The sequence below is a fragment of the Carassius auratus genome, chromosome 4, assembly GCF_003368295.1.
Source record: "Carassius auratus strain Wakin chromosome 4, ASM336829v1, whole genome shotgun sequence".
Lineage (NCBI taxonomy): Eukaryota > Metazoa > Chordata > Actinopteri > Cypriniformes > Cyprinidae > Carassius > Carassius auratus.
The window spans coordinates 8,145,836-8,169,237 of record NC_039246.1 but is presented as its reverse complement, the minus strand read 5'-3'; the positions used below and the strand labels follow the sequence as shown (position 1 = coordinate 8,169,237).

The 23,402-nt window shown below is 38.4% G+C and overlaps 1 protein-coding gene across 3 annotated transcripts in view; it reads right to left on the bottom strand.

The window, feature by feature from the left end:
• LOC113057948 (TBC1 domain family member 22A-like) overlaps window positions 1-23,402 on the bottom strand; it is a 130,219-nt gene that overhangs the window by 54,019 nt on the left and 52,798 nt on the right. For all 3 annotated transcript variants that reach the window (XM_026225579.1, XM_026225597.1, XM_026225588.1), the window contains one exon: window positions 16,519-16,625. In XM_026225579.1, coding sequence (XP_026081364.1) covers window positions 16,519-16,625 — 107 coding nt within the window. The remainder of the gene's footprint in view (window positions 1-16,518; window positions 16,626-23,402) is intronic.

Sequence of the window (23,402 nt, the reverse complement as noted above, 5' to 3'; positions counted from 1 at the left end):
CGCATCGAGTTAGAAACATTTAAACTTTTCAGAATGTTGCCTTGTTCCTTCTCATATAAACACCTTCACGCAATCAACGGTCGCGTGACGTCGACCAGCGTAGCGCAAGCCTAGGGTTCAGTTCGGTGAAAAAAAAACTAAGGTTCGGCCGAAACCAAACCCCGTCAAAAAGCCCAGTATTCGGCCGAATCGAATCCGAATCCTGGATTCGGTGCATCCCTAGTAATAAGTAACATTGCCATTACCTCGAACTCAAATTGAACAACACTGACATAAACTTGTGATTTTAATGTGTATCTCTGAAATAAATCAAGTAGTATTTGGTGTAAACTATTAATGACTAATAATTATTAGATGTTTAGGACAGTCATTATCTATTAATCTTCTTAATGCAGTAGTGTTACTCCGTTTAAAAATTTTACTTCTGAATAAAAAAAAATAAACCATTGAAAGTGCAATATAATTTTTGTCTAATGGGTTAAAGTTGTTTGGTGTAAAGTTTTTCTACTGCAACAATCAGTTGGTAAAAGTAATGGATAGACTATCTTGAAACTGGCACTCGGTGAACACACCCCATACAAATGCATATGCATGCAAAATGACTTTCACCACCGCCCATCCGCACTGGGAAAGAAAGTGTGCGCTAGCAGAGCTCAACTGCGTGCTGGGAATAGCAATCCTATAATTAAGTGATAATATTCATCAAGGTCCTATGGCCCACAGTGCCGCTTAATTACCGCATTCATTTTAGCCTACGTTAAAAGACCCTTCTTGACCAGACAGCTACTTAAGAGACCCCCACCCACCTCTATCACTCCCCAAGCCTCAGTGGGATTCCCTCTGCATTCCCACTGGAGGAAACTTAGCCTAGCTATACCGCCCATAGAAATGGAGCACAGGTTCAGCTGTCGAGAGCCAGCTTAAAAAAAAAAAAATACAGGCAGTGGGTTAGGGATGATAAATTGTGTGGTTTGCTAAACTGAGATTGTCAGGCATGGATATAATCAACAGAAGCTGAAGACCCATCATTCACATCAATACAACTGCTGATGGGAAGGAGGTATGCGTACAAAGAAATTAACAAACAGAGAATGCATGTATACGGTGCACACAAGAGGGACATTCAGCCATAAACAGGTGCAATGATACCTGCTGTGAAATCACCTCCCTAAACCAAACTGTGTGAGGAGAAGATGTGGCATATGACAAAGCAATTTCATAACTTGGAAGGTCATATAAATGTGTGAAGGACAGACCACTGCCAAAAAATGAAAACAAGAAGAAAAAAAAAAACCTGCAAGTTTTAGGATAATCTTGCACTTTTCCTTTCAACCTTCACTGTCTATATTTGTATTCCCTCTAGCTCATTTACTGGAATGCATGGCTAGACAGAAGCTGCTCCTAATTTTTAGATGACGCATTAAAATTACTGTCATAATGACCATGAAAATGGATAACTTCATTGGACAAATGGAGAGATGACAGTGTGAGTGACAATAATGGTGACACCTTATCAAGCAGTCTGAGTTATATCATACCTAATGGGGACACCTTCATACGAACTCTTGAAGCATAAGTACATTTAGTGACAAAAGAGATCTGTAATTGAATAGCGACTACATTCAACTGGCTAGCTAGCCTTTTCCTTTGCATCAAATTGCACTGATACCAGTATTATCTTGAAGGCTTTTTACTCCAATCAATTTTCACTGGATCAACCTCTTAAGTGTCTCTTTAAGGGTTCCAAAATTCGTAGAGGTAACGATTGTGGGAGAGTTAATTACACACTTTGGACAATCACCTAATTGCTTGCTAAATATCATGGTCCTTTGTGTCTTGGCAACCCCAACAAGTGCAAATACCCTGGACTGAACAAAGAGAAGGATTTCTGCAATCAGTCTTCAACTTGCAAAGGTGGACAGACAGATATTCTGCACTATGCGAGTAGGTCTATGGCTCCATTCTTGATGAGACTTCAGAGAGGCAGGATGCTTTAATGTAGCCTGGGAGCAGCTGAGGCGGCAAACACCCGTGAGGGAAGAGAAGTCATTAACCGATAAACAATTTCAGCTCTCCTTCAGGCTCAGATGTGCAGCCTCTGCGCTCCAGAGGTGCCTTAGATGAATACATGAATAGCTGGATCCCGACCATTAAAACCAGCCACCTCCTTTTTACCGTGACCTCGAAACAGGACTTTAAAGGGGCAGCACAATGATGCGGCACTGAAACAGATGGGGCGTCAGCGGCAGAGTCCGTGCTTGGCCTACTTTCCCAGGTCTACACCTAATCTTCAGCTGGAGCACTGACCCTGGAGGATGCTTGTGGCTCAGTGAACATTAACGCTCCATGCCGGGCTAATCTATCTCTGCAGGAGTCCCTGAGAGTTAGGGCAATGTGGCCAGGCAGTGGGAAAAGGGGTGAGAGGCATGATTCGAGATGCAATCGCAATCAGGTCAGATCTGAGAACATATTACAAGGGAATTTCTTGGACAAAGGCTTGACTCCAATTCCTGCATCCCTAATAAGTGTTAAGTGTATGTCAATGGTCAAAACCGACTCTCTCCATTGGAATGCTGAGCAAAACCAGGCACTATCAATTTAATTTAGTTTCTTGACTAATACACAATGCACATAAACTGATGTCAATGTTATGTCCAAGAAACATTTCTTTTTGAAAGGTTCAACAAGTGAAATGGAATATGCTTATCATCCAAAGCTGTTTCAAAGCTGCACACTGGACAGGAAGCATCGTGCTGTGTCATGTCAGTAAAGCAAAGGTTACTTTTCACAAGTTACTTGACTGGATACTTTTTTATGGTTTTCCTTGTGGAACATGAGAATTTTGATATATTCCCATTATAGGGCTGGGCGATATATCTAATGATATGATCATGCGCATCTAATTAGTAAAGCTGCTTCCTTGATCACTGCTAAAATCGCCATCACCTGCTTATAATCGGAGTGGCATTTAATAGACCGAGCCGTAGATCGCTGACAAGCTACGCAATATCGCGTTCATTATCAAAGGCGATTCATCTGCGATAATGAACGCGATATTGCGTAGCTTGTCAGCGATCTACGGCTCGGTCTATTAAATGCCACTCCAATTATAAGCAGGTGATGGCGATTTTAGCAGTGATCACGGAAGCAGCTTTACTGATTAGAATCCATGATCATATCGTTAGATATATCACCCAGCCCTATCCCATTACGTTTTTTTGTTAAACATACACAAGGAGTAGTACTCAGTCGAATCAAATGGTGTTTGCAGAGCTCCCCTGCAAGACACTGCAGAAAAAGAAGTCCAGCAACACCACTTCTGGAAGTATGTTATTCCTAGCGTATGCTAACAGGCAAAGCTGCCTTCCCAACAACACTCCAATTGGATACAGGGCGTAAATAGATCTACAGTTTAATTTTGTTGTTTCTTCATTGCTTTAACTCTGTGCCATTCCCCTGGAGACAATATCTGATAAGGAATCCATTGGATAGAAAGAGCTAAACAAGTTTAATGCCTCTTTCTCTCGCTCCTTGTATGTCATGTTCTGCCGAAACATGAATGCAATGCAATTACCTCCGAGGCAGGAAGAGTGGCTCGGTCTTAAGCATGCATTAAGCCTGCCCAGAGACCTCCGTAATTACATCTGCATTATTAAAGCACCCATGCTTTAATGAAGTGCAGGTGCTCTTACACACCAGACCCTGGGAGCTGTAAACAATCTGGTTTCCATAGCAATATCATTAACCAGCTTTGAACCGAGCTGAGGAGATTCTATAATCTTGAAAATAATAACTAGGAAGGGTTTGACCTGCACCTATATAACATGCTGTGACAGGAACAGCTCTGAAGATACAAGCAGGTGCTTTAAAAAGCATCCTCTTTTCCAGAGATCTGTTTAAAGCTCTGGCTGGGGAACAAGTTGAAGCTTTGTGGCATCCTTTTTTACTCAATCCATCTTTGATCTGGTAAAGCGACTGGAGCTTCCCAGCTGAAGCTTTTTGGGACCATGTTATACTCTCCAAAATGTCCATCACTCACCTTCAGTAGATTACTAATCTCCCTTTGACACTAGCCACGAAGGGGCTGATTTCTCAGCTGAGTGAAAAAGAATAAAGGCAAATTAGGTGATCCGAGATCAACAAAAGATGAAGGTGAATTTTTTTCTAAATGTATGAGAGAATAAAAAACTGTAAATCTGAGGAGATTAAGACCAGTCCTTGTGCACCAGAACTTGTGGAAAAATCAGCTTGATGCAAACAAGGCTGCTGAAAGCATCTGGAGCTGCGATGACGACACATGATAACCAGAGCACATAATAAGAGCTCGGCTTTGTGTTATTCATGGAGAGGAGAGGGCTTTTACACTCTCTCTGTGGCTGCTGATGCCTTTCCATTAGTCTAAGCAGCCCTTTTTTCCTCTCTCAATCGCTTCTGCTCTGCCAGGCGGAGCTGGATCAGAAATAACCCACCAATGCAGAATATGAACATCCAGGATCATGAGCTTATATTCTGAACCTTTCAACATCTGCATTCACTGCTTCCCTAGCTCACTCTTTGAAATCGACAATAGTCTTCTTTTCTATGTCAGTCACAGAGGCATAGAAGAATAGTTCACTCAAAAAAAGAAGAAGAAATATCTGCAATTGTTTACTTCAACCTTGTGTTGTCGCAAACCCATGTCTCTCCTTCCCCTGTGGAATACAGAATGGCATTCTGAAGACTATTCACCATAACAGTCAAACTCGACACCATGCAAGTAGACTATAGGTCCCATAAGCTATATTCAAACTATTCTAAAGACATTCAATTACTCTAAAGATCTCATATCACATTGTCCATTAAACACATTTGGATTGGTGCAAGACGTTTTCAGTTACAAGACACTTTAGCACTAATGATGTCAAAATCTGGTGCAGTGCACCAAGCTGAAAAGAAGGTAGATAAGATTTAAGAGCTTCTGCAGTTGGGATGATTGGTGAATGATTGACAGTATTATCATGTTTGGCTGCTTAACATCTGTTGTCTCTCTTCAATTCATTTCATGGCATAGCCTTTACATTATCTTGATAGTCAAGAAAAGACACTTGAGACGGTGCATTTCTACGATGTGCATCACACTCATGTTATCGTAGCCAGGGGCTGATGGATTTCTCTTTTAAAGGTAAGGTTCATGAGTTTAGTACTTTGCATGTGCACGCTCAGAGGAGAGTTAATGAGGGAGGTTATGTGGCAGGAAGAATATGAGCGACAGGCTGCACTATCAGACATCTGACTGAGGGGCTCAGTGAGCTGCGACGGAGGCATACGGCTGTCAGTAAAAGAGGGACAAGAGAGAGCGGCAGCCAAGCAGAAAACTCGAGCTTTTCCTGCTGCCACTTCCTCAAGAGTGGCTGATTGAATATAATTGGCAGGGGGGCAGGAGGATAACGCAGCCTCCTAAAACAAAAGAGCGGCCCCTGCTGCAGCCCTCGCGCAACACTGATACACACGTGGAATAAAACCGCGCTTCTCTTGCATGCTGTCACCGAGTCGCATTATCCCTCATGCGCTGAGCCAAAATATGAGTCAATAGCCCCCTCTCGCTTAAACAACAGTTGAGAAAATAGCCTGACTGTGCACAGGGGCCGTGTCGACCCAGGGGGAAACAAGTAAAATTACACGCTGGCCCAGTACTGTGTTTTTCACAGAGAGCGCGAGAAAGAGTGTAAAAAGAATAAAAACGGATTGAGGCGACACATCTGAGTGTCTCAAGAGCACTGCTGAGATGGTATTGGTAGCAGTCAGGCTGCTATGTTGTAGTATCGCTGGTCTCAGCATGCAAAAGTGAAGGACATCTCGAACCCTTTGCTCTGAGAGGCGCCCATCTGATAAGGATGAAAGTGGATCACTTCATCAGCATTCTCCGACAACCCCTAGGGTCTGCCGGAAAATTCACAAGAAAACCATAGGATGCATTTCCGGCAAGAGCTCTGACATCCAGTGCAGACACTTCAATGATCATGTGTTGAAGGCTGGAACTTGACTTGGTATAAGCATCAAAGATCAAGCATTAATCAATGCTAACTGTGTTAGAGACGGAAGACTGGGCTGGCAGGCAACCGTCTGAGCATGTGTCGATGCAATCCACAGCTCCGCACTTCCAGTCGATAAACTGTTCCGACGAAGCAGGGGACCAATTGGCCAAATCAAATTGTTAAGGCCTCAGGCCCCATTTGCTTTAGTGTGTGCCGCCATTCCATGCAAATATTTATCTGATTATCAGAAAATCATAAGCTTCACTGGCAATTCATTTGTCCTGGCTATTTAAGCAGGTTCCAGGGTGGGGGAAATAACCGATGAGAGAGATAATAAACGGATAGATTACCTACAGGCCTGATCTCGGGTAAATACAACAGGGACTGTTTACCTCCAGTCGTTGTTGCTTATGCATCACACTGAATGCCATAGGTTTTAATACGACAAGGGGTCTCCTAATGGAAACTGGGACGGAATACAACATTTGCTTCTCTTTAGTAAATGACTGATTAACAATTCCCTTTCTCCCTTCTTTAACCAATTTCGCACATTCCATTTCTGTATTTGACACCAACTCCCAAGAGCAGCAAGGTGCAAAATGGTCACAAATGGTTTCACTTCTTTTTCTTTTAAATTGGAATACAGAAAGAGAAAAAAAAAGAGGAGGGAGAGAAAGGGGGAAAGCCAGAGAGGGAAAAATAGGCTAAATAAGCAAGAGGTTCATTAATATCACTGAAGGTGCATTATACTGACAAAAGGCCTCGTGAGGCACCTATTTATTTAGGAAATTAATAAAAGTGAGCATTTGCCCCAGTGTAAATGCCACTTTCTGTCCACAGCAGCAGTTCTGAGCACGCCCCGTTCCCCCTCCGCTGTTCCTCTGACCTTGGTTCTAATTGCACGGCAGATCCCCGGGAGATTGTGTTCCCCCTAATGGTTTATAAACAATTTTAAAGGGGCTCCACTTCTCTACAACCTTAATTAGTTTATGGTCCTCTGGCTCACACCCCTAAACCCCCTCCTGTCCCACTGCTGACAGAGAAACCAGTAGGGGGTCTAATAGCGGTGTATTAACCTTACTGAGTGGGACAATTTACGGGCTACTGCACTTGTTTAACTTCCCCAGTAAACTATACATAATAAAGTGAGTGCTACAGTTTTAATTGAGTCAAAAAACATTCTCACTATTTACAATGTCACGTGCACAGTACCGTATTTTCCGGACTATAAGTCACACTTTTTTTTTTTCATAGTTTGTCTGGTCCTGCGACTTATAGTCAGGTGCGACTTATCAAAATTAATTTGACATGAACTAAGAGAAATGAACCAAGAGAAAACATTACCATCTACAGTCGCGAGAGGGCGCTCTATGCTGCTCTGTGCTCCTGTAGCCTACACCGAAGACATATATCGCCATCTCGCTGCTGTAGACGGTAATGTTTTCTCTTGGTTCTTGGTTCTAAATAAATGCGACTTATGCTTTGTTGCTTTCTGCGTTTCCACCGTGGTGTAAAGTACCGGGAAGATTAGGCAAATGACTGGTGACGTAGGTCCATGCGCGTTTCTCAATACAAAGTACGCTGATAAAATTTTTTTTAAAAAAAGTACGCTGATTTTGGACGTGCATCATTGGTAGTTAGTTCAGACTTTGTGCATTCGACTGGGGAGTGTGATGTCCACAACGACGCAAGTCCAGTAAATCTATAAACAGCAGCGTTCTTGATAACTTCAGTCAGCTCGTCTTGGCTACTGCAATTTTCCTTACTGTGTATTTACAATAAAACGAAATAGGATATCAAATACCACTGCCTCCTTTGGTTTTCATTTAAGCATAATAACAGCTGCAGAAATGTACTTAGTTCAGGGATATGTGTATATGCAGCCATTACAATGAAACGAAATATTATATAAATTTGCCTTTTTTTATTTTCATTTTAACATATGGATAAATTGAATACAGACCAAAGAAAACCTGTTAGATTGACCCCGCAGCTGAATTATATTTTATGTTTAACCACTAAAGACACATCAGAGCCAGCGGCACATATCAGAAGGTCTATCCCAGGAGAGACTGCTCTCTGTGGATACATGAGGACTGAGCTCCCGCTGAAGCTCTCCGTCGCAGAGATCGGCGAAACACATTTTTAAATAGGCGCTGTCTTTATAAATAAACCACAGATTTGAGTTTTAAACAACCACATTCTCGCCTGAAATACTTTTAAAATTACATTTCATGACACAATAACAGTAATATTTTGAAAATGTTGATCTGAATAAATGGTGTTTGAACTCAACCAATGCTGCGTGAACTCAACCAATCAGGATGTTTAGCGCCAAAGTCCCGCCCCCGAAAGTTCCTGAACTTTGAAAAAGTACCACCTCGCCAGCAGGTACTTTCTGAGGGGCATTTTTTTACCCGGAACTTTATTTAGTTCCTGGTTCCTGCGGTGGAAACACACCAAGTACCAGGCCAAAGTCCCTAGTTCCTGGGTAAAGTTCCTGCGGTGGAAACGCGGCTTTATAGTCCAGTGCGACTTTATATGTTTTTTTTTCCTCATCATGACGTATTTTTGGACTGATGCGACTTATACTCAGGTGTGACTTATAGTCCGAAAAATACGGTATATGTATTTACTGAGTACTGTATTTTCAAAAATGGCTACGTTAACTAAATAACATAACAAAGGTATGAAATCTTTGAACATGATTAGAAAATGAAGATCATTGTTTCATTACAGAAACGAGTAATACTTCAGCACAGGGAAAAATTCTCATTAACTATTAACTAGTTGCTTATTAGCATGCTTATTATTAATATACTGGCTGTTTATAAGTACTTATAAAGCACATATTCAGAGTTTTGAGACAAAAGTCATTGATTAACGGTTTGTTATAGCAAGAATTTTAGAAGAATTTTCACTTACACTCGTCCGTTTTCAAATGTGATTATATTTTATCAATAATTTGGCAAAGGGACTGCACATAAGATCAAAAACATTTAACAAGAGTTTAGCAGCAGATGCTTTGGGCTCACATGGGTCAAAAGTGTGAAATGTTTGCAGGGTGGAGACAAAGAAATGTGAATGGAGCAGTTTACAGCCTATCACATAAGACAACAGAGTGAAAGGGTGATTGTGTAAATATGTTTCAATTGTCCTTTGGGAGTCTACTTCCGGTACTTTACAAGGAGACTAGTGATAAAGTAGTGAAAAATAAAACCTATTTTAGATCGAATAGGTCATTTTCAGGCCTTACAAAGAGGTTAGGGGGCCAACATGTAGTGCTTCAAATACACTTGTCTTAAACTTCTGATTTGGGATTGGAACTATAATCAGTTGATCTTCCATATATTTAACCACTAGGCCACATCAACATATGTACATGCGATATTTTTAGTTATTTTGCAATTAAAAACATTTCTGCAGTTCTCCAAGTCAGAATGTGAGATAAAAGAACACAAGAGTAAAAAGAAAAACCACCTGGGCTTAACAGATGGCAGATATGAGCTAGTTTTGATCTGAAGTTTTATCCTGGTGAGCATGCTTTTTATACGTGTGAGCACTATATAAAAAATGAAATGAAATAAAATAACACTGGAACAGCTGGAAGCCCTTGGGTTTAAAGATAGGTGGACAAACAGTGTAGTGCAAGAAGCACAGTAAAGAGAAGCACTGATCAGAGAAAAAAAAGGAAGAGCAAAGACGAACGAGGTATCACCAGCGCAAACTGAACAGATCACAGCAGAGCTGTATGCATGAGCTCAATAATCTGCCTCCATCACACACTCAAGCCTGTAGATATAAAAGCATCTCTCTGCCCCTCAAGCATTTTCTGTGGGTCCCCGTCACCTCTAATCTGCTTTCTGCCTCTTATTTGGCTTATCTCCATCATGCAATGGGCCTTTCCAGAAATATATACAGTCTTCTCACCAACCCACTTTCACTACACAAAGTATTTGTGTATTTGTATTTAAACACACACGCGCGCACACACACACACACACACACACACTCAGAGAGAAAGAGAGAGAGAGAGAGAGAGAGAGAGACAGACAGAGAGAGAGAGAGAGATAGATTTGAAGTTAACAGCATTAGTAGTTGCTTTGGACTTGGCATATAGTGTATTAAGCAATAATGCAATTTGCCAAGAAAGGCCACACCCTGTGATCACACTTTAATTCTATATTAATGTAATTCTATATTAATATGCCAAGATACTACAAACCAGTTTGGCTAATGAACAAAGTTCTGGCCCATTGACTTGACTGACAAGCAGCAGAAAGTGCTAAAATTCTGAACAGTGCTACTTCCTAGATACAAATCATACTGCATAGTTCACAGTATTAAAAAGGGATAGTTTTTAAAAAGTAAAATTTCTCACTCTCATATCTTTCCAAACAATTTTTTTTTTTTTTTTTTTTTGCATAAAAGGTCAACCTTTTTTTCAAGAGAAGGTTCAAAACAACAATGGTCCCCAAAGATTCTTATTACATGGGTGCAAAATAATAACAACAATAAATAAATAAACTCTCTCTCTCTCTCTCTTCATGGGTGTATTAATGCTAAAGCAGGTTTTTCAAATGCTGTACTTTTGAACAAAGGAATTCTGAAAAAAGGTAACACTTTAGTATAGGGTCCAATTCTCACTAATAACTAGTTGCTTATTAGCATGTCTATTATTAACATATTGGCTGTTTATTAGTGCTTCTAAAGGACATATAATGCATGGCATCCATAATCCTACCCAATACCCTAAACTTAACAATTACCTTATAAACTATTAATAAGCAGCGAATAAGGAGTTCATTGAGGCAAAAGTCATAGTTAATGGTTAGTTAATAGTGAGAATTGGACCCTAAAATAAAGTGTGACCAAAAAAATAAATAATAATAATAATTCAGCTTTACAATCACAAAAATAGAAAAATAGAGTATATTTTAAAATAAATTTAAATAGAAAACCCTCATGGAAAATGGCATGGATGTGATTTGACCAAAGATTATGTTGTACAATTATGATGCTGTACTGCTAGAAACATAACATACACTTGCTTTGTAAATAAAAGTACAAAAAAAAAGAGTTTTTCCTTCTTGAGAGTGTATCAATGGTATATAAATGATGCCTTTAATCACACAAACACTGGACCCAGACCAAGCAATCTGTCCAACAAGTTGTATTCTGACATATGGCCTCCAATGTCAAAGCACGGCTGTTGTGCCAGCATGTGTGTCAGCAAAGAAACACAGCCAACCAGCACAAGATCCGCCATGTTCAAGTGAGCATCTGGTAACAGTAAGCTGATCTTAAATTTGAGTTTCTGTATATTAAAGCATATGAGGGGAGTATGAGAGAGTGGTCACTGTGTTTTATAACAGCTGTCTCTCTGCCAGTGTTTTCCCTCGAGTCCTGCTGTCATCTGTCATACACTGGCTTTAAAGCTGAAGTGTGTCATTTCTGCACCACCAGCGTCAACAAACGGAACTGCAAAAACAATGATTGCTTTCAAATAGGTTTCTTGAACACCACTGGTCTGCCATTGGTTAGGCAAAATGCTCAACGCATGCCATTGGTTGAGTGTCTCAATATAATTTGAAAAATTTTGTTGTTAGTTAGTTAGGCCCAGTTTACACTAGCGCAATTTCGTTTTAAAATTGCATTTTAAAATGAAAAACAATCCTCGTCTTCCATTTACACTGAAACTCAACCCTAGAGTTTTGAAACTAAAACGGGGTCTGCTGTGTTTTCTAAAGTCTTGGTTTTCAAGGTTGGAAAAACGCAGGGGTAGTGTAAATGACAGGCGTAACACCATGGCAAAAATTATGCATTTTAAAATGAAAATGCACTATTGTAAATGTAGCCTTAGTTTATTTATTCCATACTTTTAAATGGCTGGGAACCGTAACTTGCAAAAGCCCCAAAAAAGCTTCATAAACTCAATCATAATACTCAAAAAGGCAGTATTTTAATAGTATTTCCGAGGTATTTTAATATTGGTAACGAAAAAAATAAAATAAAAATTAATAATTAAATAAACTTCAAAAAGCAACAACTTTCCCTTTCCAAAAGCAGTTTCCCAGAAGTGGGTTTATCTTTCAAATTTCATTGGCGTAATGGTTTCCAAAACATCACTGCGCCCAAAGCTCCACAGTTGGAAGGTCATGTGTCGACTATTAACCTCTACACAACACACTAAACACCTCAGCGTTCACTGTGAGAGGAGAGTAAATTACGTGCTTGCTGACAGGAAGTCTCAGATCTACTCAGCCTCCGACAGGCTTCGTCTCCTTCCCTACACCATGACTGACTAGAGTCCAAAGGTCTCCTCCTTCAGCTGCTGCTCAGTGTGTGTGTTTACACATCAGCTGTCCTCATTAATTTTCTACACTTGGAGACAGCGAGTATCACAGTCTGGTGTTTCGCGAAAGATGCAGTTCAATTTAAGTCATTCTTGAGAGACGCTCCAAACTTGCTGGGAGCTTCTAAAGTAATGAGTTTGTTTTAATATTATATACATTTTTATGTAATATTTATGTACAATTTTAAGAATATTTATATATGCCCAACAAAGAATCAAATTAAAATGTTGTACAGAAAAGAAAAAAAAAACTATCAATATTTCTTTGATCAATTTTGCGATTTCGATTTTAATCACAATTTTGACACACACAGACATGCTTTACAGTAATAAATGCATTGAATTTGAAACATATTTCCTAAAGAAACCCAATTAGTGCTTTATCAAAAAGTTGTAACATGTCTCTAGAACAGACAACTCAAAATCTCTAGACATTTTAAAATGCGCCAGCGCAAATCTCTCCACTTGCACGAAGATTTCCTTTGCTCGGTCACAAAACCAGACGCACATGGTCAGATACACGCTGCTTTCTCCCGGAGAAAATACGCATCACAGACAGAGTGTGTGAACCTGGAGTTACGTAGACAGTCTGTTCTGTTCTCGAGCTCCATTTAGGCACCCTGCATTCTGATTGGTTTGGATAGCATGCTGTGGGAGGGGCTGTGGAAAATCGCGTTATAAAGCGATTTAGAAATCGCGCACGCCTCAAATCGTGATTTTATCACACAGCCCTACTTTCTACCATCTCCGACATTCACATATGATTCACAAATGTTGCCCCCATCATCATTCGCATTCAATTTATTAACCTAATAATTCATATTAATTCCTTTTTAATTATTCTAATAAAAGAATGGAATCAGCAGTGGAAATAGTTGGTAACACTGAAAGCCTTTATGTACAATGCTTTATAAGGTATTCAAAACGCATGTCGTAAAGAACACTGAACAATGGAAAACAATGGTTTTCAAGGGGGTTCTCCCAAAACATAAGCCTAAAACAATTATTTAATACTTATTAAGCATCAAACATTATTCATAACCAACCATTTTATAGAAATAGTGTTTAAAGACATTCAGTTTAAGTCACAGACTGAGCAAATGTTATTCAAATCATTAACTCATGCACAAGTTTGTGAAACTGTTTTGGGAATCTTTTTTGATCACACAAGACTCTCGCCAATGGCAGCCTCATTTCTTTTAAATTACAGACACAAATTTAAGCTAATACAGTTAGGCCAATAAATGCCGTCGCTTGCTTTTGGATGAAATAATTGTTTTGAGAAGAAACGCAGGCTGTGGTGGTCCTTCAGGACGACCGTGTTGATTTGCAATACGAGACGAATAGAGACAAACTCCCACAGTCCTGAGGCAGAAGCTGCTTTGTGGTGTCCTGGCCTGAGGGTTGGACATCACAGATAATGGCTTCTGCAGTGAGCTGCCTGCTTTAACACCCATTTCTCATTTCCCCTCTTCAGGGCTGAGAATACAGATGGATTTGCTCCTAATGGATCCACACGTGTACACACAGCAACCAGCTCAGCTAGCAAGGGACAAACAACGCAGTCATTTTTCCAGGGGCTTAAGGTCTTCCTATTAATAAGTCATAACCCTTCAAGCAAGCATTTAGTTTGACTTTAAAGAGAACAGACTGCAAAGGAGGACAACCGTTGGCTCATAGCTGCATGATCACAAAAAATAAAAATTAAAAACTCTCCCAAACATGCACACTATCCTGTTTCGGTTTTAAATGCATGCTTGATTGTGGTACTTTCTATTGAACAAACAAGCATTGTTTTTCATATTTGCATATCCATATTTACAATGCATTACAGTTAATGCAATGTGTTTGTTTTATACAAACTGAGGAACTATTATCTGTGGTTATCATCATTATTTCAAAGAAACTATTCGTAGAGCTGTATTTGTATTTAGTTTTGAATATACTTTTAACAAAGGTTGACGCATAAACAAAACCCCTTTTATAGTAATTCCTGAAAATACATCATAAAGTGCCATCTAAAATAATTATACATGACAATAGCAATGATATCATTCTCTATTGTCAAACACAGGAGGGAAATACAATACATGTAATGAACAACTTTTTCTACCCTATGCTTCTAAATGCAAGCGCTCTCCTGAGAGCCGAACACAATTACGCATGGCAGAGACTATAAAATCCCGCTAAAACTACACTCCGAGTTAACAACCACTCAACAACACCAACACACACACATGCAGAGAGCACGGCGCTGCCGACGCTAACAAGTTGCGAGCAAGTGTTCAGAGCTATCAGCTGCCATGGTGTGAAGGTGTAAGGAAAACAAAGGGTGGAGGAAATCATTAGCACCTAAGAGAATCTGCTTTGTACACACAAATCACCGCAGTAATTAGAGACAAAATACCACAAAAGCTTTGGAGGGCCTGGAGAGCATTTCAATCTAATACCAGCGAGGAGGGTTGATTCTCTGCATACAAATGCTCTTTATGTGTGAAGAGACAATCGTACGTTCATGCCTGCCTATACGCACTTCAAACACATCACTGTAATTGGGGGTTTCTTCAACTGTGAGTGTCTCAAGGCTTGAATTTTATGAAAACTAACAGGTTTCCGTTTGTTTCCCCTTAGTTTTGTTACGGTCTTCAATATGTTTTACCTTTCTTTGCTACTTTTCCCAGACTCTGACTTTCATTTATCAAATGTTAACATTTTTGGGTACACTCAACTACTTCCTGGTGCTGGTGTTCTTGATTTCACGATCTTGAATGCGGACGAAAAGGACAGTGAATCTTTGGGTAGACAGTGAATATATTAGATTCATGACGCATAGGTTTTCAATTCATTTTCAATGATTTTTGCAAATTATGAACGACTCGAGAATTTTCACGATGAAATTAGATTTGATTCCATTTACAACTTGATTCTGCATTCTTTTCGAAATAAATTTTGAATTCGCTCGATCCTTATTATTTTAAATGTATCAACGAATCAATCAACTGAAAAAAATCCCGTTTCAAGATAGATGAAAATGCATCGTCAGTATTTGTAACTGATGCATCGGGAAAACGAGTGAATCGGTACACCAGAGAATACTGGATTTTTTTTGCCGATATATGATATGCCTATATTAGAAATCATTTTGGCCACTTTTTCAATTTCGCTTAAAGTATATCTTTTTTCATTTTTTGTAGACTAAGCTCTCCACAATGTATTCTTTGGCATTGCCTTCTCCACCAATGTCACTTTAGAATTTAGCAAAAAATAGGCATATTAGCAAGCCTTTATGTTGAGAGCCTATCAATGATGCCTTAAAATGCTGCATATGGATACAAGTCAATAATATTTGAAAAAAAAAAAAAAAACTACTAATCTCTAGAATTTCTACATAAGCCTTAGGAAAACGAGAGTTTCAACACTCAAAAATTTGGAAAAAATATTGGCTAAACTGTTTGCATAACAAGGAAAAAAAAAAACTACAAACTGTCATTTTCTCCTACTGTTGGACGCGGTTAGCAGATGAACAAACAAATTAAACGGTTAAGTGAAAAATGCGTTGTGAGTGAGTTTAATTTCTAAGTCCACAGGGCCAAAAGTGCGCCCAGTTGCAGAAACGCCCGATTACTGAGTCTTTTATCAACAAGGAGGAAAAAAAAGTGACGGAGCAGGCCGCACGGGAATCTTTTGCTGTCTTCTGGGGGAAGAGCGCTGTGGAAATATGGGGATGAGGACTGCAACCGCCTAGCTTTATACCGCAACGTGTGTCCCTATCTCTGCTGCGTAAACAGCACGGGTGTTTTATGGCCTTAAATCAATTAGAGACGAGGCAGGCAAGACAAAGTGAATGTGGGGCGGGGGCTCGCTTTGCTTTCCCATGACAATTCGAGCACCGCCAGGCCCTTTGGATAAGGAGGTTACGTCCTGCCTGTGGTGCAGAGTGAGAATATTCATCATGGATTTTATTCCAGGACAGGCCGAGTGAGGAAAGGCAAGGAGAGGAAACGGGACGGGGCACCTACACGCAGGGGAATCTCACCGCGACACATTCGTCTCTTTCCCAGCGGTGCTCTACTCACACACACACACACACACACACACACAGAGTGAATGTATCAGGCCCGCACGCTGGCAGATAGGGAATCAATTTACCTGAATCCCGTCCAGGAGCTTGCTCATGCACCAGAAGCTGTCAGCCTCGATGTTCCGCAACACCTCTTCCTGCAAGCTGGAAACATTGAAATTTTCCACTTCTTCCTCTGCAAAGAGCCAAAAGACAAAAGAAAATAAGAAAGAGACTGAGCAAAAGAATGAGGGTAAAATACAAAGAGGGAGAAAAATGGAGGGGGATACAGTAAAAGAGACGAGTATTGAAGGATTCCTTCTACATATGGACATCTTCAATGAAAGAGAGGGTAGAATTCTAGCAGTTTTGGGGGCATGCATAGAGAATGTATTCTTGCGTTCAGAAACGGTTTTAAAAGATCTTATAAACACACGCAAACACGCACAGCAGTTTCTGGGAGCTGTCACAGAGAATTGTCATTCGGGATAACTGAACTTTACCAAGGGACATTTACACTCTCAGTGATTCGCAGCGCCAAAAACACAATCTGAAACACAATGCTCAACATAAGATACAGAGAGAGAGATTAAAAAAAAAAAAAAAAAAGTAAAAACCCAATGTGCCTTTGCAAGACATTAGCATTTAAGCATTTTCTTGCACAGTCTTTTAAAGTCAATAAATTGGTAAAAGGTAAATAAAACCGTAAATACATGAATGCGCATATATATATATATATATATATATATATATATATATATATATATATATAAAATACAAAACAAAATATATATACACACCACATTTTCTTTCCAGTTTACATATTTATTTTATTATTATTTATTAATATTATTAGTATTATTTTAATGGTTTCAAGCTTCTGTTTTAATTCTAGTTTGATTAAACAATAAACCTGCTGCATTTAAATGAAAGAAACCTCCAATTCGAATATGATTTTTGATAGCATGTTTACTCAAGTTAATACAGCAATGTATGCAAATCATAAACGGGCAAAAATTTACCATACCAAACTCCCAATTCAGTTTCTTTATCGAACATCAGAATAATTTTCCTAGAGCAAATGCCAACGCAAGTGTAGATTTATTTAGTAACCACTGTGAACAAGTCAAACCACAGCTCTGACAGGGACAAGTCACAGGTTGAGCAGAGGAATGGGATCACACACACACACACACAGAGCTGTTCCGTCTCCTTGGCAACATGGGTCTAACCTTAAAGAGTACAGCGAGCTCGGGCTGACAGGACCAGTGGGCTGCTGGGAATATTTGCAGTGCTGCAGTTTAGTGAACGGCTGTTCTGCTTCCAGGTCGCCCACTGCATTAGCGCAGTCTAAAACACCACTGGTCATCTGCGCTCGTCCTAGGCGCTCATGACTGTCTGCTGTCTGACAGGTCACCGCGGAGAGGAAGCCTTGACGGAGGGCAAGAAAACGTGGAAGTCTGAATGACCTCCAAATAGTGGACAAACTCAATGTGCTTTCACATAACAGCCTTGTGCTCAGGAATGAAAGTACTCACGAGGCTTTCAAAGTGTGTGTGTGTGTGTGTGTGTGTGTGTGTGGTGGCTGTAATAAGGCAGTGTTAATCTCTCTAGTTGTGAGAGTCCCTTAACAGCACTTTCACTCATCACAAAACAAGGACACACAAAGAGGAGCAGATCAGATGAAGAATGCATAAAACAAGCCAACAGCACCTCCTGTGGTCAGCAGAGGAACTGCAAGTAAATGACTTCTGTATGATATTAGCAACAGTCTTGTATACCGTAACCCCACTTTTGGACATTTCAGTGACATTTAAACATGCCTGAATGCCACTGCTGTAAATAACATTAACCCTTTAAAGCCTGACATATATTAAATGACAGCCAGATTTAGTTAGTTATTTATTTATTTTAATTTAAACAGTTAATTGAATCTTCGGACGATAATGAAAGCTAGATTTTATGGCTAATACAATATCATATAGTGAGAATATGGAACTGATAAAGAAGAAAAAGTAACCCTAAAGGATCAAACAGCTGCTTATATTTGTAATATTTATGTGACAAGATAATATAAACAAATTTTGGTAATGTATAATGCATTATAAAGTGTTATTAAAAATTATAATGAATTATAATTATTCAAAATGAGCATTGCAATGCATTATATCTTGTCGTAAATAATAATAACTGAATTTAACATGCACTGTAACTATGAATTGATAAGTGTTATAATGTATGAACTGTGGTCACAGTTATTCATGAGATTGTACAATGCATTATAAGGTGCATTACACGGTATAATTAATGCATTAAAACTACTTTTATAATGCATTATACATAAATGCTTTAAAGCATTACTAAAATGTTATGTTATATAGCAATAACATAACTGATTCTGATAGTTTGTAATGCAAATCAATAAGATCTTTATACAGTACTGTGGAGCAGAGTGCTTCCATAAATGCCATATAAATATCAGATGTAAAATGACTTTAAAATGTTGATATCATTATAGAAGCTATTGTTAGGTTTACTTAATCACTAAAGATTTTACTGCAAAAAGACACAAAGACGACAAAGTGTAACAACCTGAAGGGGGATGCTTTTAAATTATACTAGAGAGCCATTTAATTAGTTAAAAGTATAAAACATCGATCAGATGACAGAACGAATGTAGGTGTAGATTGTGTTTTCTGCTCATTTCGTCTCATGTTGATAGTTTAGAGGCCTTTTAAATTTACATATCAAATATGATAAAGTAGGCTTCATAAAACAAACAAATAAATGTTCAAGAAAGTGACGTAAAATAACGTAAAAAATAAAACAAATAATACTTTTGTTCATTTCTGTCAAACGTTAGTGGAACATGTCCGCAGTTCACATGAAATAAATTAGTATTTAATACTGTGGCACCTGTGTGAACTAAAAAAAAAAAAAAAAGAAAAAATGACAATCAAAATCAAAGCAAGTAGCATCTGCAAACAAACGATCCTTTCTCTGAACTAACTTCTCTTTCCAACTGAACACAATGACATTAATATTTTAAAGTGCATCTAAATATATTTTTGGAACGATCATCCTTAAACTCACAATAAACAGACACTGCATTCCTACAGTAGATACCAGGAGACACACATCTCGTTTATATTTCTCTTCACATTTTCCAGGGGTGACTCAATGAAGACTGACACGGTTAAATGAACTGAATAGCATGTATTATTGATGTGAATATAAGAGGGTTCACACACACGCAAGCGCATACATAAATTCACAAAAACAGAAGGTGTGTGACTCCGTGACCCTGTGAAGTCTCCATCCCACCATCTGTCTGAAGGAATTGCAAAAAAAAAAAAAAAAAAAAAAACGGGGCAGATGTCTGTAAACATACAGAGCAGAGTCCACAACACATCAACTGTACTGACTGCTGGAAGAAATTGATTTCCCAACGCTCTCCACTGACATATTGTCCCTTTATGAATTCCACAAGACACAGACAGGTTAAAATGCTGCTTTAATCAGTCGAACACTTGTAATTCATAATTTATCATAAGTCGCTCATTAAGGAGTTCAGTAAAATATAATAAAAACTACAATTTCTAAATATCCCAATTTCATAACTATTTTAAAATGTAACATATTTCAAAATAAAATGTATTGAATGTCTGTGATTGCAAAGCTACTCCAATCTTCAGTGTCACATTATCCTTCAGAAATCATTCTAGTACACTAATTGTTTATTATTATGACTGTTAAAAACAGACTATTTACTAATATATATATACATCCCAATGATTCTTCAATAAAATAAAACAAAATTCAAAATAAAACAGCACATATTTATTATTATTTTTCTTTGCAATTATGTAAAAGCCTGTCAATATTAATGCCTCCTTGCTGAATAAAGGTTGTCATTTCTAATTTAATCTCATTGACCCCAAACTTTTGAACAGTAATATTTTTCGGAGTTTGCAAAATTGATTTTACGGTTAAAGAATGTGTGAGTACTGATTGATAACTTGAGGGTACAGTTAATAGACCAGTGAGTACTATAAAAAGTCGGATTTACAATCTTCTCTTCTCATATTATATAATCAATAGGCAATCATAGTCTTTTTAATTCAACACATTTATTCAGGTTATGTTTTTTTTAGTGATTTATTAATGTAACAGCACTGAAGGTCTGACCCGTGTCAGAAATGTAGTAACAGTGGTTACTGTGTTTATTGTGTTTCCTACACAACAAAAACGTTTACTTGTAATTTATTATTCGATTACACAATATACGATGGAATAAATCGCAAGTTATATTTTCAGGTCGAGTTTTGAGCTTTCATTTTATCCTGAACTTGAATGCTTTTTGACTCATGCTAGCAGCATGGAATATGTTAAGACCAACTATGTCCAAGGTCATGAAGGTCAATAATGCTCCACATGTGTCCATGAACACATCTCCATATTTTGTTCCAGTTGGTTGAGGCCCGAGTTCAAATGGGGTACTAAAAAAAAACCTTAGCCTTGAAGGGAAAATACTGCCTATGTTTGCTGTAACAGACTTCTGCAGGGGTTCTTTAGGGTTATGAGAAGCAAGCGAACACATCAAAAGAACTGACGTATCTTAAAGTGTCTTTAGAAGTATCAAACAGCCATCCAGATGAGAAGAAATCCTCACGGGCGACGTGTGAAATCGAGAAAATAGCGTGTCAAATATAATGTTTTTTTTTTTTTTGAATGCATGAATTAACATGGTTTGTTAAATCGGCATCGTGGCCATCGGTGAGAGCGGGAACTCTGATCGGATGTTTCGTTTAGCAAATAAGTCAGAGCATGAGAATTAAAGTGAAAGCAAGTCAATACGGCACAGTTAGAAGAAGGCTAATGCTAATGTCATGCTATCTTACCTGAGCATTCCAGTATGCAAATATTTCCATAAGGTGAGCTGCATAACATTAAGGATTCTAAGGATTCTTAACAACAACCTCTTATTTCTCTTCATTTGATCATAATCAATGTATCAATTAATTATTCCATTCTATCATGTAATCATTTATCATTTCATCATTTATTCATTTTTTTCCCTTGCTTTTATAATACTTTTTATCATTGTTTAATCTTTAGTTGTATTGTTTCAAGATATATTTCTCTTAATGGAGTTTTAATGTTTTTAATTCAACCATTCAGGTTGGTAGAAAATGTCCAGTTATTACAGTTTTGTTAAATGACCTTGGGTATCACACAAAACTTTATTAAGTGGTTTTTAGTATCAGACAAAATTAATAATAATAAAAAAAAAAAAAAAAAAAAAAAATGGATTCAGTATTTCTGGCATAGAGACTTGAGCTAACTTTTTTTGAATAGTCGTCAGGATATTGAAACAATCTAAAAATAGAAATCAATTAGAAATGCAGTAAGATGAATCCTACCTGTGGCAAAACTGACTGACTGAACAGCACTTTTAGATAGGTTCCAACTATCGCAAATAGATTAAACCAAAATAAGTTGTACATTTCTGTAATATGTCCCCAGGGGCCGGTTGAACCTGCATTATGTAAGTTACAATTGAGCAAGTTTTTTCGTACAAGTTTTTCTTACACATTTTGACGTAAATGTAACTTAAACACTAATATATATATATATATATTTTTTTTCGTTGCACCATTACACTTCGTTGAAGTGTAACTGTATAAACAAAATATTTATGGAAGCGTCTGGTCAGGAGTAAATGTGCAATATGCTCTTCGTATACCCGACAACCTTCAATCATTTAGGCATATATGATGCTGCTGACATTTACACTCACAAACATATAAACAGAGAGTACAATAGGCCTTTGTGAACAAACATATTTTGTTTATTTTTTAGCGCGCTATCTACAGCACGCCTCGGTGTGCTTTGGTCCATGTTGCTCATGTCAGATGAAATAATTCATAAATGGCATTTCCTATGTTTTTTATTCAATTACAGTTTCTGAATGTTATTTACATTAAAAAAAGGAAAACCCCTCTAAAACCAACCTTCTGACCAGCTTGGACCAGGCTGGATGACCAAATTAAATCAGTCCACCAGCTTAGGCTGGGTTTAACGTTTTTATTTTTGTTTTGTTTGATTTTTCAGCAGGGAAATGCAATAACATTTCATGTGTCCTTTAACCAACCTCCACTGACTATGCACTGACTTCATAACAAAACTCATGGTTTTGGTTAGTGTTTTGTCATCTGTATTCACTTTACATTTTCTAAGTGACAATTTGTTTCCAAATGGGAAAAAGCCACTCAGTGCGCACAGTAAAATAGCTCAACGATCATTAATATACACTGAAAACTAACATTGCCATGCCATTTTCAACACGAAAAGTGGTAAAAACTTTAGAAACTCATAATATAAATTCCAACAATTCCAATTTATGTAAATATTTTCCCATTGTATTGTCACAGGTAGGGAAATATCGTTATTGAGATTAAAATACGATTAATCGTGCAGCACTAATATAGACTAATGATATTAATGTATCATTTTTAATGAAAACTTGTTTTTATCATTAGTATATGCGAGGCAAATGTAGTTAGAATGAACACAAACGTAAATAGAAAGAGAACTGTCAAATTGAGGTATCCACAAAGAGGATGTAAGCACAACAAATCCCTTCAACTGGAGTTAGACTCTTTGGCCTCGGCCATCACTTCCTGTTGGTCCGTATCATTTTCCTTAATGCAGGGGTGAAGGGTAAATTCCCCCTAGCACCCTGAAGCATCCAACTGCAAGGAACCGGAATCATTTATGACGTTTGACTCTACACATCCCTGTAGCGCCATATGCCCTCTTTTTGCAGGCCAATGCAAACGGTCAACATCAGGTTAAAGGACACGGCGAAATTTCACCAGCCTTTTAAACCCTCGCCAAAGACAGCCCAGAGGACACTTCCCCACCCACAGGAAGTCACTGCCACAGCGCTGTCTGGTGGATTATGCAATTT